At 39.4% G+C, this 13,886-nt stretch overlaps 1 protein-coding gene across 7 annotated transcripts in view; it reads right to left on the bottom strand.

The window, feature by feature from the left end:
* Nucleotides 1-368: 368 nt before the first annotated feature.
* RAB28 (RAB28, member RAS oncogene family) overlaps nucleotides 369-13,886 on the bottom strand; it is an 88,167-nt gene continuing 74,649 nt past the window's right edge. The window contains exons 6-8 of one of the 7 annotated variants that reach the window (XR_007151548.1): nucleotides 11,516-11,593; nucleotides 859-1,152; nucleotides 445-613 (exon numbers count right to left, since the gene is read on the bottom strand). Coding sequence is in view for 6 of the 7 variants with exons in the window: in XM_047855889.1 (XP_047711845.1) it covers nucleotides 404-613; nucleotides 11,516-11,593 (288 nt within the window). In the remaining variant the exon portion in view is untranslated. Of the gene's footprint in view, nucleotides 1,367-2,582; nucleotides 2,678-11,515; nucleotides 11,594-13,886 lie in introns of all 7 variants that reach the window. The other 6 variants (XM_047855893.1, XM_047855892.1, XM_047855894.1 and 3 more) reach the window with 6 other exon arrangements.

The following is a 13,886-nucleotide window of genomic DNA, read 5'->3' as shown; positions in this document are numbered from 1 at the left end:
CATTAGGCCAGACAGCGTGTCTCAGTACGAAAAACACCACACAACCGGGCCTGAGAGAAACAGAGCCAGGCCCTCACAGTGCCTGAGGCCGGCTGGCAGGAGGCAGACATCTGGAGCGGGAGGGAGGCCAGGCAGAGGGACCTGGACCTCAAGACGGGAGGGCAGGGCCTCCAGAAGCACACAGGAGCGAGCCCGCACTCAGCCTGTGCGCAGGCGGGCAGGGCACGGGCCAACGGCGGGAGGAAAGGCAGACGGGTGGAGGGTGGAGCCCCTGACGTTGCCAGGCTGCAGGGTCTGGACCCGAATCCGTCCAACGGAACAACCTAACAATTCGAAGTGACCGAACGCTTAGGAAACGCGACGTGATCGCTCATCCAGTACCCAAACACATCGTTTACTGTCACTACAAGGCAAACGGCAGAAGGAAAACACCCCCACAAAAAGTAACTGGAATGAGTTTATTTGCAGAACGTCTGAACATCAGGGACAGTCCGACCCACAATGATCCAACAGCAGTCGTGACACGTCCTGGGAGGGCTCTTGCACGGTCGCCGGACCACGTCCGCGTGCAGCACCAGCTGGACAGTTCTCCAAATTCACAAAGCCATCTAACCTGAGTAGTACATAATATAGCATGAGCATGATACAGTAATAAAAATACAATATCAAATACTCACTACTCTGTGAACTATAGCTACTATAGAAACCATTTAGGCCTTTTTTAAAAAAATGAAAAAAAAATAGATCTATTAGAGCTTTATTTCAAGCATTTTCAGGTGGATACAACTTTAGATATTTTCACTCACAAGAGATAGCAAAAGAATGCCTTCTGAAGTATCTGTAGACAAAATACGTTACTTGTTTAAATGTTTGCAGTCTGACGCGTACTTTGCCAGGTAGGAGTTCAGAGAAGAGAATGAAACCGTGCCGTGGCCAAATCCTGGCTGCTGACCAAGACTCGTGGAGTTTTCAGATTTGTCTAAAAAAGTTTACATCAGGTGAGAGAGAAGGGAGAACGTAAAGAGGACCAACGTTATTCTTCTCCAGTGAGGCCGTCTAAGTCCAGAGAAGGGCCATTTCGGATTCCAAGTGTGCCGTCCAGAAGTGGAATTCCGTCCGGGCCAGGGAGCGGCCTGCGGCTGACTGAGGGAGCTGAGAGGAAAGCGTTAACTGAACAACAGAGATGGCCACGGAGAACACAAGCTTCCAGAGGCGCCGGGCCCACACAGAGGCGAGGGGCAGCCAGGACTACGGGGACAAAAGCAAGCTGTGCTCACTGAACTGCACACATAGAGCTCCTAGGAGGGTTAACAGTTCTTGACATGGGCTCCTGGTTGTAGTTTACAATATCTGCCTTCACCACTCTCTGTCATAAAAGAAAACAGAGTCATTATCAGGACATCAGACCATTTAGAAAGAGCTCCTTAAAGTATATTTTTATTTTCTGAACTCTGGTGAACTCCTGATGACAGACATCATAAATGAAGCCGGAGCGGATATTAGAAGAATCAATCAGAGAACAAACTCATGTAGAGCTCAGACGGTGGGGAGAGAGGGATGTGGGTTTTTGTTTTTTGTTTTTTAAGGATGGAATATTAATTCCCTTGCCGAGTCTTCCCCGGTTTCATGACGCTAACTTGAGGTCACCAAAAGTCTAATAAAAAATTGACAAATCAACATGCCTTATAATTTAAGGCAAAAGAATTAAAATCATTCAGCATATTTTAATTCATAGGTAAGACCTCATAATTTCGAAGTAAAAAAGTCATTATTTATTAATATTTAAATAGACCATTATTTGCAGCCGTTAACTTTTTTAGAATGTTTGCAGCAATTTGTGAGTTAGTAAGAAAATGTGTAAGTGTTAAATAGGAGTCACATATAAAGGAGAAATGTTTTGAGCAGTCCAATTTTTAAAACTTTCCTCCCAAATCCCTAACTTACTTCCAAAGATCTCACTATTGGGTTATGAATAATGTTTCTAACAAAATACAGAAAGAAAAATTTAGAAGATTACCTCAGATTCGTGTTTTTAAAATAATTTCAACCAAAAGACACTTTTAACTCTTCTTTCCATCCCTCTAACCCACACTTCAAGGAATATCTTCAATGATGAATTTAGCAATTATGCCCTAAGTAATAATTTAAATTAAAACAGCTCCTTTACTGTTCTCAACTCTATTACCAAGTCTGCACACACGAGCAGACAAAGAAAGGTAATTCAAGGCAAATTTTAAAAATACTCTTTTGATTACCACGCTACTTCAGGAAAAATGGGAAGGAGTGAATAATGAAATAACTGTCTCAATTCTCCACTTTACTGCACATGCAATAAACACAACTATAAAGACAAATATGTTTGAAAGTAACCGAAATGTTATTTTAATTTGTTCCAATTCCTTGTTTAATTTGTCGGTCTCCTGGCAAAGAATCAATTTTCTAAAGTTCTAAAACAGAACTCACACAATATTAATTCCCAATAATGTACAATAATCATTTGAACTTCAGAATAAAGAACAAGATAGCAACCACTAGTTCTCCCGCCCTCCTCCCCCAAGTTGCAATCATTTGCCCATTAATACCTGCACTACTGTACTGAACAGATTCTACTCTGAGCAGAGTTGGTACGTTGATTGTCTTCTTCCGGGTACTTCACTATTTCTGCCCTGACAATATGCTGCCAATTCCGTACGATACAAACAAGATGAGGAAGAAAGAAAAACAAAAAGAAAGAAAGAAAGAAAGAAAAAAATGGAAAGTATGTTCAATGACGATAATAGAAGGGGGCATCAAAGAAGAAAAAGAAATACACACATAACTTTCAACACGTCACAAAAGAAACAGCAGAATATATGCATATAAAAGGAAAGAAAATGAACAAAGACCCAGGAAACGTAATTCTTTGCAACTCTATTTAGTTATTGAAATAGACATGGCTACTGACCCTCCCAGACGGGCTGTGAGTTCTATTTTTGGTGTCACAGTTACACATAATATACGTAGTGCCCAGAATTTCAGAGGACAACAAGGAATTACAGGGCTTTTCTATGCTTAAGCACAGTGAAAGTACTTAATTCCATCTCCTTCGACATTCCTGAAGACCCCTCTTTGTGCCAGTCATCCTGTACTGGGAATGCGTGGGGGAGTTCACAGGCTCTGTTCACAAGGAGCTCTGGACTTAATGGGCAGAGAAACACGTACACAGCTAATTGCCATACAAGATAAGTGCTCTACTAGTGGACTTATACTACGCTGTGGGAACACAGGGGAAGGAGTAATTAATTTTCTCTGAAGGTGGGGAGAGGATGCACAAATCCGAGGAAGCCATGGGTCACGATCTTTACATTTAATAATGTCTATTCCTTGTCAAAGATTTAATTTTGAGGCTCATTCCCTCATCCCACACAACCCTTACCTTCACGCTTCCAAATTCCATATAGAAGTAAACAAGCTGCAAAGCATACTTTTCTATCATTTAAAAAAAAAAAACTCCTGACATACAATATTTAAGCCCAAGAGCTGTTGTTTCAAATATCTAAGTGTTTGGTTGAATGAAAAAGCACAACTAGTTTGCTCGGTTTGGATCGCTATGACCCTGAAGATAAGAAGAGAACGTATCACAAGCAAGTATGATAAACATCCCCTCGAGTGTGGTAGACTTGAAATTATCCTCTCTTGTTTCATGATTTCAAATACCTGATTTCAGAAGAACTCTCTTTATAATAGTATCTATTAACACGTATTGAAAAGCACGTTAATCTGGGCAGCTGTTTGTGACGACATTTCTAGAGACTGTGGACAAACAACTGAAAGCAAACAAAGAGGGCGCTCTGGTATATTAGCCTTGGATGGGCTCCGCTCCAGTTCTCTAGCAAGCAGCATTAACTTCTGGACAAGACTCGTGATTTACTAGGCATTTGGCCTGATGCTATCAACAGAAGCATTACCAACTGCCACATGAGGTATTAACGTTGAACACCATTATCTGACCTCCTCAAACCTAACCGTTTCAGGCCAAACTATGGGTTACAATAAAGAAAAGGGATTTTCATAATCAGTAAGCAACTCATTAATCCTCCGCAATGTTGTTTAAAACCTATCCTATAAACACAACCAGGTTACTGACCTGTGGTCAAAACATTTTGGTTGAAGTATTGACTAACATAAATGAATTGGATTTTCACCATTAATTTTCATCAAATTAACGGAGAACTAACAGGGCAATATCTTTCTCGGAGGCATTGGCTGTCCGACATAAAGCTTTATACGAAGTTTCTGAACTGGAAGTTAGACCAAGGCTCTGCAGATTCAAAACTTTGCTTTCTATGAGGAGAAAAACATAACTTCCATGCAGTAAACTTCATGGTAGGTGATTTCATAGTAGTCAGCTTGTTTACAAGCCACTCAGTGATGTTTTCAGAGAAAATGTTACCTACAAAACATCAACTTCTACTTGTGGAGCCACAAAGTACACTCTGCTATTATTCTCTGCTATTAATCAATGGAGTCAAAATAAAGAAGTGGCCCTAAGGGGAAAGAACACCAGCTTAACCCTTATTTGTCGAAGAGTATTTATGAGTGGATACTGAAAACGAACTTGTAGCTATGTAGAGGGCAAGCAAGAAAGCAACCCAGGAGCTGGGGCCATACGGTGTAAGGAGTAGATAGACTTGTGGGAAGACACTAAAGATAAATTTGGCCAATTCTGTAATTGTGTCCTAATCCAGACAGCAGCAACACATTTACTATGGTAAAACTCGTAGTCTGTCATGTTCAGGATGTGGAGTAAACATACCCTGAAGGCTAAAACACCTGTCACTACCACTCATTCAAAGCCAATCACTATTCTAGATATCGAAGACATTCAGATAAATAATATATAATCTCTGGTTTTGAGATGCCTAAGAGTCTAGCATGGAACACAGGTACGTAAAATATTAAAGAATATCATGATGGATAAACACTCAAAGTGGAACAAAACTGTAGAGTACCATTTAAAGCATGGATATTGCATTTTTTTAAAGCACAGTACTTTGCACACCGTAAGAATTTTAAGGAAACTACTTTTCTTTTTCTTCCATACAATGTGCCATCAGATGCTGCCAGTAGCTTTCATTACTTTGGGTGAAAGTTACTTTACCGCTTTGGTGCTCACAACCTCCTGGTCTATAAAACACAAGGTTTATATACATGGTCTCTAAAGTCCCACCTTTAGATCTGGACACCATACGAGAAAGTAACTTTAAAAGGTGAGGAGAAAACGAAAAACATGGGATATGATATGGAGATCCATGAAGCAATGTTCAGTATCCGAGAATTAGAGTAGTATGTACAAAGTGAGTAAATACGTTTCACAAGGAAGACAAGGATGTTCAGGATAAGAAAAGAATCCCAGTGCAGTTTTTGTGAACAGGTTGAAAAAATTTATAAAGATTAACGTGTAGGTTAAGAAGAATCTATGTTCCTCATGGCTCCTTAAGGAAGGTCAGTTTTCAGATACAGCTGAAGAGAGGGACCCTAGGACCAGGGGTCAAACAGTGCTTGAGTCGTACAGTCATGTGCTGACTTTAGTTAAGTCTTGAGCATGCCTACCACATACCAGGTCCTATACTAGGTAAGTTCATATATAGTGTGAAAATACTCAGAGGGGACATAAGGAATACATAAATTTTTAGCAAGTTTAGTATCTCAGACATGAGAGAAATTTTTGTTTTAAAGAAACTAATGCTTACCAAGTTCGAACCAAACAGAAATACTACAGTTTATTAACTGGCAAGTGAAAAATGTCAAGGCTTAAAAATGTATTAACAACACTTAACACCAAGTATATATGGCAAGGCCTCCCTGCAATTCAGACTGAAAGAGGGAAGACACAGGATGATGTATTTTCTTCTTAGATGATCTGATGGATTACTGAAAAGCTAAATGCTGTACGTTTTAGAGAACAGCAATTGGAAATTCGTTCTTTCCCCTAAAGGTCTGACTACTTTGTAAACAAACAAACCAAAAACTTAAGCAACATGGGAAATGAGGACATCTGTTAACAACTAGTCCTAACTTTTATAGGATGCTGCAGGAGAAGAGTTGAGGGGAGGGGTGGGGCAGGGCGGAGAACAGATAAAGGATACAAATGCAGCTATTGCTTAAATCAGGGATTGTGGAAAAGGCATCCAGAGTGCACATTAAGTGTCTAAATAGCTGTCTGTCCCCGCTGATTCCGGGAGCTCCTTGAGGACAAGGACTTTAATGCATTTCTCTCTGTATCCCCAGACGCTGCTGTGGTCCCTGGCATGAAGGAGGCCATCAAACAGTGTCTGCTGTATTAATGAACTGTGTGCCCTTTCTTTCCTCCCTTTTCCCCTTTCCCTTCCTTGCAAAGCTTGCAAAACGTGCTGGTAACTTGTTTTCTAGAACTTCCTGAGAGGAACAATGCAGGTTAGAACTAAAATAGCAGAATCTCTTTACATAATCACTGAATGGAACTAAGACTCTAATCTGATTATAAATACCTATGTCACAAACTCAATTACTAAGTATCAATTCCCATGTGTCTGGTGAGTCTACCATCCAGCTCCTTCTCCATAAAATAATACAAAACACTATCAAATGTTATACTAAATTCCCCCAGGTATCCTTCAAATGGCATAAAAAACACAGAAAACAAGTGTACATGGGCTCTCCCACCCTGCCTTGCCTCCATGCCCCACCCCCCCCCCCCTCCTTCTCTCTCTCACTCACCAGTTAGAATGGCCATCATCAAGAAGAAAGAGATAAATGTTGGTGAGGATGTGGAGAAGTAGGAACCCTTCTGTACTATTGGTGGGAACGTACATTGGTACAGCCACTATGAAAGACAATATGGCAGTTCCCCCCAAAATTAAAAACAGAACCACCATATATATAAGTTAGTAATCCCACTTCGGGGTATTTAGCCAAAGAAAAACACTAATTTGAAAAGGTATATGCATCCCCATGTTCATTGCAACATTATTTACAATAGCCCAAGATACTCAAACAACCCAAGTGTCCATCAATAGATGAATGGATAAAAAAAAAATGTAGTGAAAATATATATAATGGAGTGTTATTAAGCCACGAAAAAGGAAGACATTCTGTCATTTGCAACAACATGGATATCCTTTTGAACTCATTAGGCTAAATGAGAGATGTCAGCCAGATGAGCACTGTGTGGTATCACTTATGTGTGAAATTTTAAAAAGTCAAACGTGTGAAAACAGAGAATAAAATGGTAGTTGCCAGGGGATAGGAGATGGGGAGGACCAAAGAGATGTCGTTTAAGGGTACAAACTTTCAACAAGTAGTAAATAGACTCTAGAGATGAAACGCACAGTACCTTGAGGATAGACAACAGTATTGTATTATAATCATGAGACTTGTTAAGACACCAGAACTTAATTATTCCAACTACTAAAAAGAAAGGATAATGATGTAATGTGACAGAGGTGCTAATTATCACTACAACTGCAACCATATTACAATATGTAAATGTATCAAATTAATGTGTCATACACCTTAAGTTTATCCAATGTTATAGACCAAATAAATTTCAATTAAAAAAAAAAAAAAAGAAAGAAAGAAAGAACTCTGGGCTCACCACAGCTGGCTGGCTTGCAAGTAAGGTTCTTAGAAATCTCTTTTTAAAAAATAAACTTTCAAAAATGTTTCCACTGAGAAACATTCATTGTGCAATCAGTAATTTAATTGGCAAAGACACCAAATTCGTCAGGTTCAGGAAAGAAAAATGAGGCTTCCCTACACAAAGGATTCTGACAAACACAACAAAGGAGGGCTCTAGTAACTTGAATTCCTTCTCAAAGAAATGAATTCAAAGTAAACGCCACCAACAAACTGAAGATTGAATTAAATGTCGTCACATAATAAACAAGATGACAGGGTGCACTAAACAAACAAGGTTTACAAGGTGTACAGGAAGTATAGAGAGCCATGTAATTTACACATCTGGATACCTCCGCAGTTAAAATATGCCTAGATTGCTTCAGATTCTGTGTCCCCCTCTGTCTCTGCCCCTCCTCCACTTGTGCTCGGTCTCTCTCAAAAATAAACAATAATTTTTTTTTTTTTAAAAAGGGGGTGCCTGGGTGGCTCAGTCAGTTAAGCATCCAACTTCAGATCAGGTCATGATCTCACGGTTCGTGGGTTCGAGCCCCACGTCGGGCTCTGTGCTGGCAGCTCAGAGCTTGGAGCCTGCTTCGGATTTTGAGTCTCCCTCTCTCTCTCCCCCTCCCCAACTTGGGTGGGCTCGCTCTCTTGCTCTCTCTCTCTCTCTCTCTCTCTCTCTCTCAAAAATAAATAAAGATTAAAAAATTTTTTTTAAAAATATGCCTAGATGTTAAATCCATCTCTAACGTCAAAATAGTAGCTATCTGGCTCTGGTGACTGAGAGGGAGCTAAGAACCTTAAAGCCTCCCTAAAATTTTGCCGACAAAAGTATCCCAAGTTAGTCCATCTCTCTGGAGTTTTTCTTGAAACTGACCACTGTTGTGAAGATGAGGCAGTACAGAGAACTTTCTCCCGGAGTGGCTGCCTGCGATGTATCAGCACACCTTCCACTCTAGGGAGGGCCCACCAGTCACCAGGGCTCTCCTTTGTCCATCCCCTTAGGAGGGAAATTGCAAAGTAATCTTGGACTTGTCTCTTTCGTCCTGTCCATCCACAAGCCCTGTTGATTCTGCTCTCTCACATCCATTATTTCCCTTCCTCTCTGAGTCTGGTCCTTATCACATGAAGGCAGTATAGTCTCCTTGCTTCAATCTCTTTTCCTACCAACCACACACACTCTCACACACACACACGCACACTCACACACACGTGTGTGCACACAGCCATTCGATTACTCCCACCTAAAAACTGCTTTCATTTTATTTCCCAGCTTTAAAAAATGATTTCCTACTATCTACATGTTACATAAAATGTATCCACTTGGCATTCATAAATCTCCATAATCGTTTTTCAAATCCCTTTCACTCTACAATGCAATGGTCATTTATTTTAACCAAACTGCCCTTCTGCTTCTAAAATGTAACTTGCGCTTTTCAGCTTGTCCATACGAGCTTCTCTTTCTGTCATTTTCTTCCTCCTACTTCAACCTGCCCAGCAAATCTTCCAATAGAGCAGCGTCATTCTCAAATGACCCTGAGTTCAAATCCTGCCTCCACCACTGCCTAATCATAGGTCAGTGAAATCACGTTACTCAATCTCAACAGTTTCCATACCCTGCCCGTAAAATGATGAAATACTGCCTGCCCCACAGAGTTAAGAAGATGGTTGAATGAGGTAACACAATGCCTAGTACATGATCATAATTTTCTTCACTTAAGGCAGAAACTAAATTCCTTTAAATCTTCTTTAGACCCACCACTATACTACATCTATATGATCAATATGATAATCACTCATGGACTCTCTAATTAACCAGAGACAAACATCATTTAGAAAGAGAAGCTAGGGGCACCTGGGTGGCTCAGTCAGTAAAGCATCTGACTCTTGATCTCGGCTCAGGTTACGATCTTATGGTCCGTGAGATCAAGCCCTACATCAGGCTCCTCGCTGACAGGGCAGAACCTGTTTGGGATTCTCTCTCTCTCCCTCCCTCTCTGCCCCTCCCCCACTTGTGCATGTATGCGCACGTGTTCGCTTGTGTGCTCTCTCTCTCAAAATAAATAAATAAACTTAAAAAACAGAACAAAAAAACAGGAGCTAAAAAGGAGAGGAAATCATTCGAGCTCTGGAGTCTGCCAAGTTCTGTTCAATCAAGCAAGTCATGGTCATTGCTCTTTCTTGTAGCCATCCTCCTGGGCCAAAGCCAAGCACAGTTGACCTTGGGTTTGAAATGCACCAGTCCATGGGGCGCCTGGGTGGTGCAGTCGGTTAAGCGTCCGAATTCAGCCAGGTCACGATCTCGCGGCCCGTGAGTTCGAGCCCCGCGTCAGGCTCTGGGCTGATGGCTCAGAGCCTGGAGCCTGTTTCCGATTCTGTGTCTCCCTCTCTCTCTGCCCCTCCCCCGTTCATGCTCTGTCTCTCTCTGTCCCAAAAATAAATAAATGTTGAAAAAAAAATTAAAAAAAAAAAAAAAAAAAAGAAATGCACCAGTCCACTTATACTGGGTTTTTTTTTTTATAAATACAGTAATATAAATGTATTTCCTCTTAGGATTTTCTTAAAAAACATTTTCTTTTCTCTAGCTTACTTTATCGAAGAATATAGTATATAATACATATAACATACGAAAATCAACTGGTTATGTTATCAGTAAGGCTTCCAATCAACACTAGGCTATTAGTAGTTAAGTTTTGGAGTTTTGGGTACACCAAAAGTTACACGTGGATTTTCGACTCTACAGAGGGTGATGTCAGTGCCCCTAGCTCCCGTGTTGTTCAAGAGTCAACTGTAGCTATTTTTATATGTCTGAGAGCAATTTACATGGCATAAAATATCTTAACACTGTGCCTTACCATAATAAGTCTTGAAAGCTAAAAAATAAAAGATTTCCACAGTTTCAATATTATAATCGAATCCTAGAAACAGCCACATCAGCGTGACAATTTTCAATTGATATTTGCTGTTTTAAAACACACACACACACACACACACACACACGCACGCACGCACACAGAGTGACCATAAAAATAAGAAACAGAACACTGAAAGAATTAAAGAAAAATATAAAAAGGGAAAAGGACAATTATACCCTTTTAGCTGTATGGGTTGGGGACAGAGCGGAGGGGATTGAGGAAAAATGTAATTTATTTGTTGCTTTCTCAGCAAACCAAAAGCTTAACGTTATACGATAGGCTCTTTCTCTGATTTTTCATTCTATCAAACATGTGAATTGCATAATATTATGGTGGTATTTTAAATGCTTGATTGTTGGTATTCGCATTTGTTTCTTAGTCTAAGAATTTCTAGAAATAGTGAAAGAATTCAGAAATTCTCAATAATTAATACCATCATTAAACTGTGTATTAAATTAATGATAAAATAACATCAAGAATTAATATCTTTACGGGGGGGGGGGATGTTTTAGAGAAGAACGGAGAACAGAGACATAAAGAAAACATAATGTTTTACCAAAGCAAACATGGAGTAAATGCTGAGACTGAACTTTGATAAATCTCTGGCATTTTATATGAAACACAAAAAATATTATAGTGCAGTAATCCTGGAAGAACTTAAATAAGGAAGTATAAAACAATATGATCAACATCTTAACCCATTATTTAATCACTGATGAAATTTGTATTATAATAATCTCAACTTTAGGACAAAATGGAGTTTGAAGGGCATCATAATTTGGCAAAATTATTCACATCTTCCACCTTCCACAATAAACACTGATTCACACACACAATTTATTCCTAAGGCTGTTAGGGATATGTACATAGAATGCATAATTGTGAAGGGAGTCAGTGATGAAAATTAATGCCTTTTAGGAAATAAATTGTTTTTTAAAAATATAAAGTTCAAATATAATCACCTGTGACTGTTCTATTTCTGCTTTGTTTAACTTGATTCCAAGGATTTCAGCAGCAACTTTCTGAAAACACAGGAAGACCTACATAACAAAAATAGGTTTAAATGATTTAAAACAGGCATGCTTAAGTTCCTTCAAATAAATTGAATTTTCTAAAAAATGATAAACAGCAAGAATTGCAAAAATATGATGTACCAGGTTATTCCAAAAATAGCTTTGTCAAATACACTAACATTTTAAGAGTAATAATTTTTTTTAATATTGAATCATAATTTGAAAATCATACAATTCACTAAATTGATCTAAACATAAAGTGGCGCCTGGGTGGCTCAGTCAGTTAAGCGTCCAACTTCAGCTCAGGTCATGATCTTGCGGTTCGTGAGTTCAAGCCCCGTGTCGGGCTCTGTGCTGATGACTCAGAGCCTGGAGCCTGTTTCAGATTCTGTGTTTTCCTCTCTCTCTGACCCTCCCCCGTTCATGCTCTGTCTCTCTCTGTCTCAAAAATAAATAAACGTTAAAAAAAAAAAAAAGATTTTAAACATAAAGACATTTATCCCTAAAAATTTTAATTTTTAAGATTTTAACATGAAACAATTAATTATAGATACCACATTAAAAACAAAACAAACAAACAAAAACTACTAGTATAACAAACTCCTAGAAGTCCTGGAGAAGATGAAAATAAATTAGCCTATACTTCAGTACCCAGGTTTTTCACTGCCAATTCTGTATCCGTTTTTGGTCTAGGTTTAGCCTATCTCAAAAGGTCTTACTTTCCAACCCTTTAATAACCTTTGTGGCTCTCATGGATTTCAAGAAATCCTCCGTATATCTTGAGCAAAACAACTTAGTGATGTCTACTGTATTTTATCAGTGCAGAGTAAAAGAACAGTAAACTGTTATCACTAAACAGAAATCAACAATACTTTTCTATAAATAGCCTTTCATACATATGTGACTTATAATGGGCCCACTATGATTCCTAGGGCTCCAATCGCACACTGACTATGATGTATAACTTGTCTTGCTTCATAAGTGTCTTATCATATTCTTACTCCTACTTATCTCATGATTGCTTACTGAATACTTATTGCAACAAATTTAATTTTGATTTCTAATAAAAAAAAAAAGGTATACATCTACCCAACAGGCATATGTTGTTTACATCCTAAAAAGCATAATGCGTTATAGTCTGATGGTCAACAGTCAAGGAAAACAAGGAAGCTGGTGTGTTGGAATGGAGACAAAGAGAGGGTTTGTGGAAGAAAATGAGCAAAGAGATGAAGGCAATACAAATCACAAGATCTGGCAGGCTATGGAGGACTTTGGCTTTTACTCTGAGTTAAATGGAAGCCATGGGAAGATGGCCTGATGTGACTTCTATTTTAATGCGGTCAATCTGATGGTTGTATTGAGTATTCTCACTGTAGAAGATCAAGGGTACAAAAAGAGAAGCCAGCAAGGACACTGATGTAAGAGATGATGGCAGCTTGAAACGAAGTGGCAGCAAGGAGAGGGTAAAAAATAGTCACCAAATCCTGCACATATCACGAAAGTAGAGCCAACAGGACTTGGCAATAGACAGATGTGGGGTGTGGGATGTAAAAGAAAGACAGGAGTTGAGACTGATTCTAAAATTTTCTCGGCCTTAGCAACAGTAGAAGATCTGCCATTTATTGAACTGGGGAAGACAATGAGGGATTTTAGGAGGGACTATCAAGAGTTCAGTTCTGAACCTGAATTAAGTTAGGGCTGCTTATTAGACATCTAAGTGGAGGTGCTGAGCAGACAATTGGATATATGAGTCTTGAGTTTAGGGAAGAGGTCTGGTCAAAGCCCTGAGCCTAAATGAGATGACCAAGGGAGTAAGTTTAGAAAAAGATACCCAAGGACTGAGCCCTAGGGCACTCCAATATTCAGAAGTTGGAGAGAAAAGGAATCAGCAAAATGAAATGAAAGAGAGTAGCTAGCAAGGGAAGAGGAGAACCAGGAGGGGCAGTATCCTGGAAGGTAATGAGGAAAGTATTTCAAAGAAGAGAGAGTGATCAGCTATTTTACATGCCACAACTAAGTCCAGTAAGATGAGGACTAAGAACTGACCACCACATTAAGCAAAAAGGAGGTCACTGGTGACTTTAATAACAGTAGTGTGCATCAAATACTGGGGGCAAAACTCCAACCGCAACTGTTCAAGAGAAACTGCAAAGAGAGAACTGGGAGCTACTCTTTCAAAACATCCCACTGAAACCAGGGGAAAGAAAGAAAGCTAGAGCTCGAGAAGGATGTGGGCTCCACAGTTCCTTGTCTTTAAGATAAGAGAAGTCATAATATTTGATATGCAGATAGAATAATCCAATAGACAGAAAACAAGCAA

The sequence above is a fragment of the Prionailurus viverrinus genome, chromosome B1 (genome assembly GCF_022837055.1).
Source record: "Prionailurus viverrinus isolate Anna chromosome B1, UM_Priviv_1.0, whole genome shotgun sequence".
NCBI classification, from domain to species: Eukaryota; Metazoa; Chordata; class Mammalia; order Carnivora; family Felidae; genus Prionailurus; species Prionailurus viverrinus.
The sequence above is the reverse complement of the archived record's forward strand: the minus strand, read 5'-3'. Positions and strand labels throughout refer to the sequence as shown.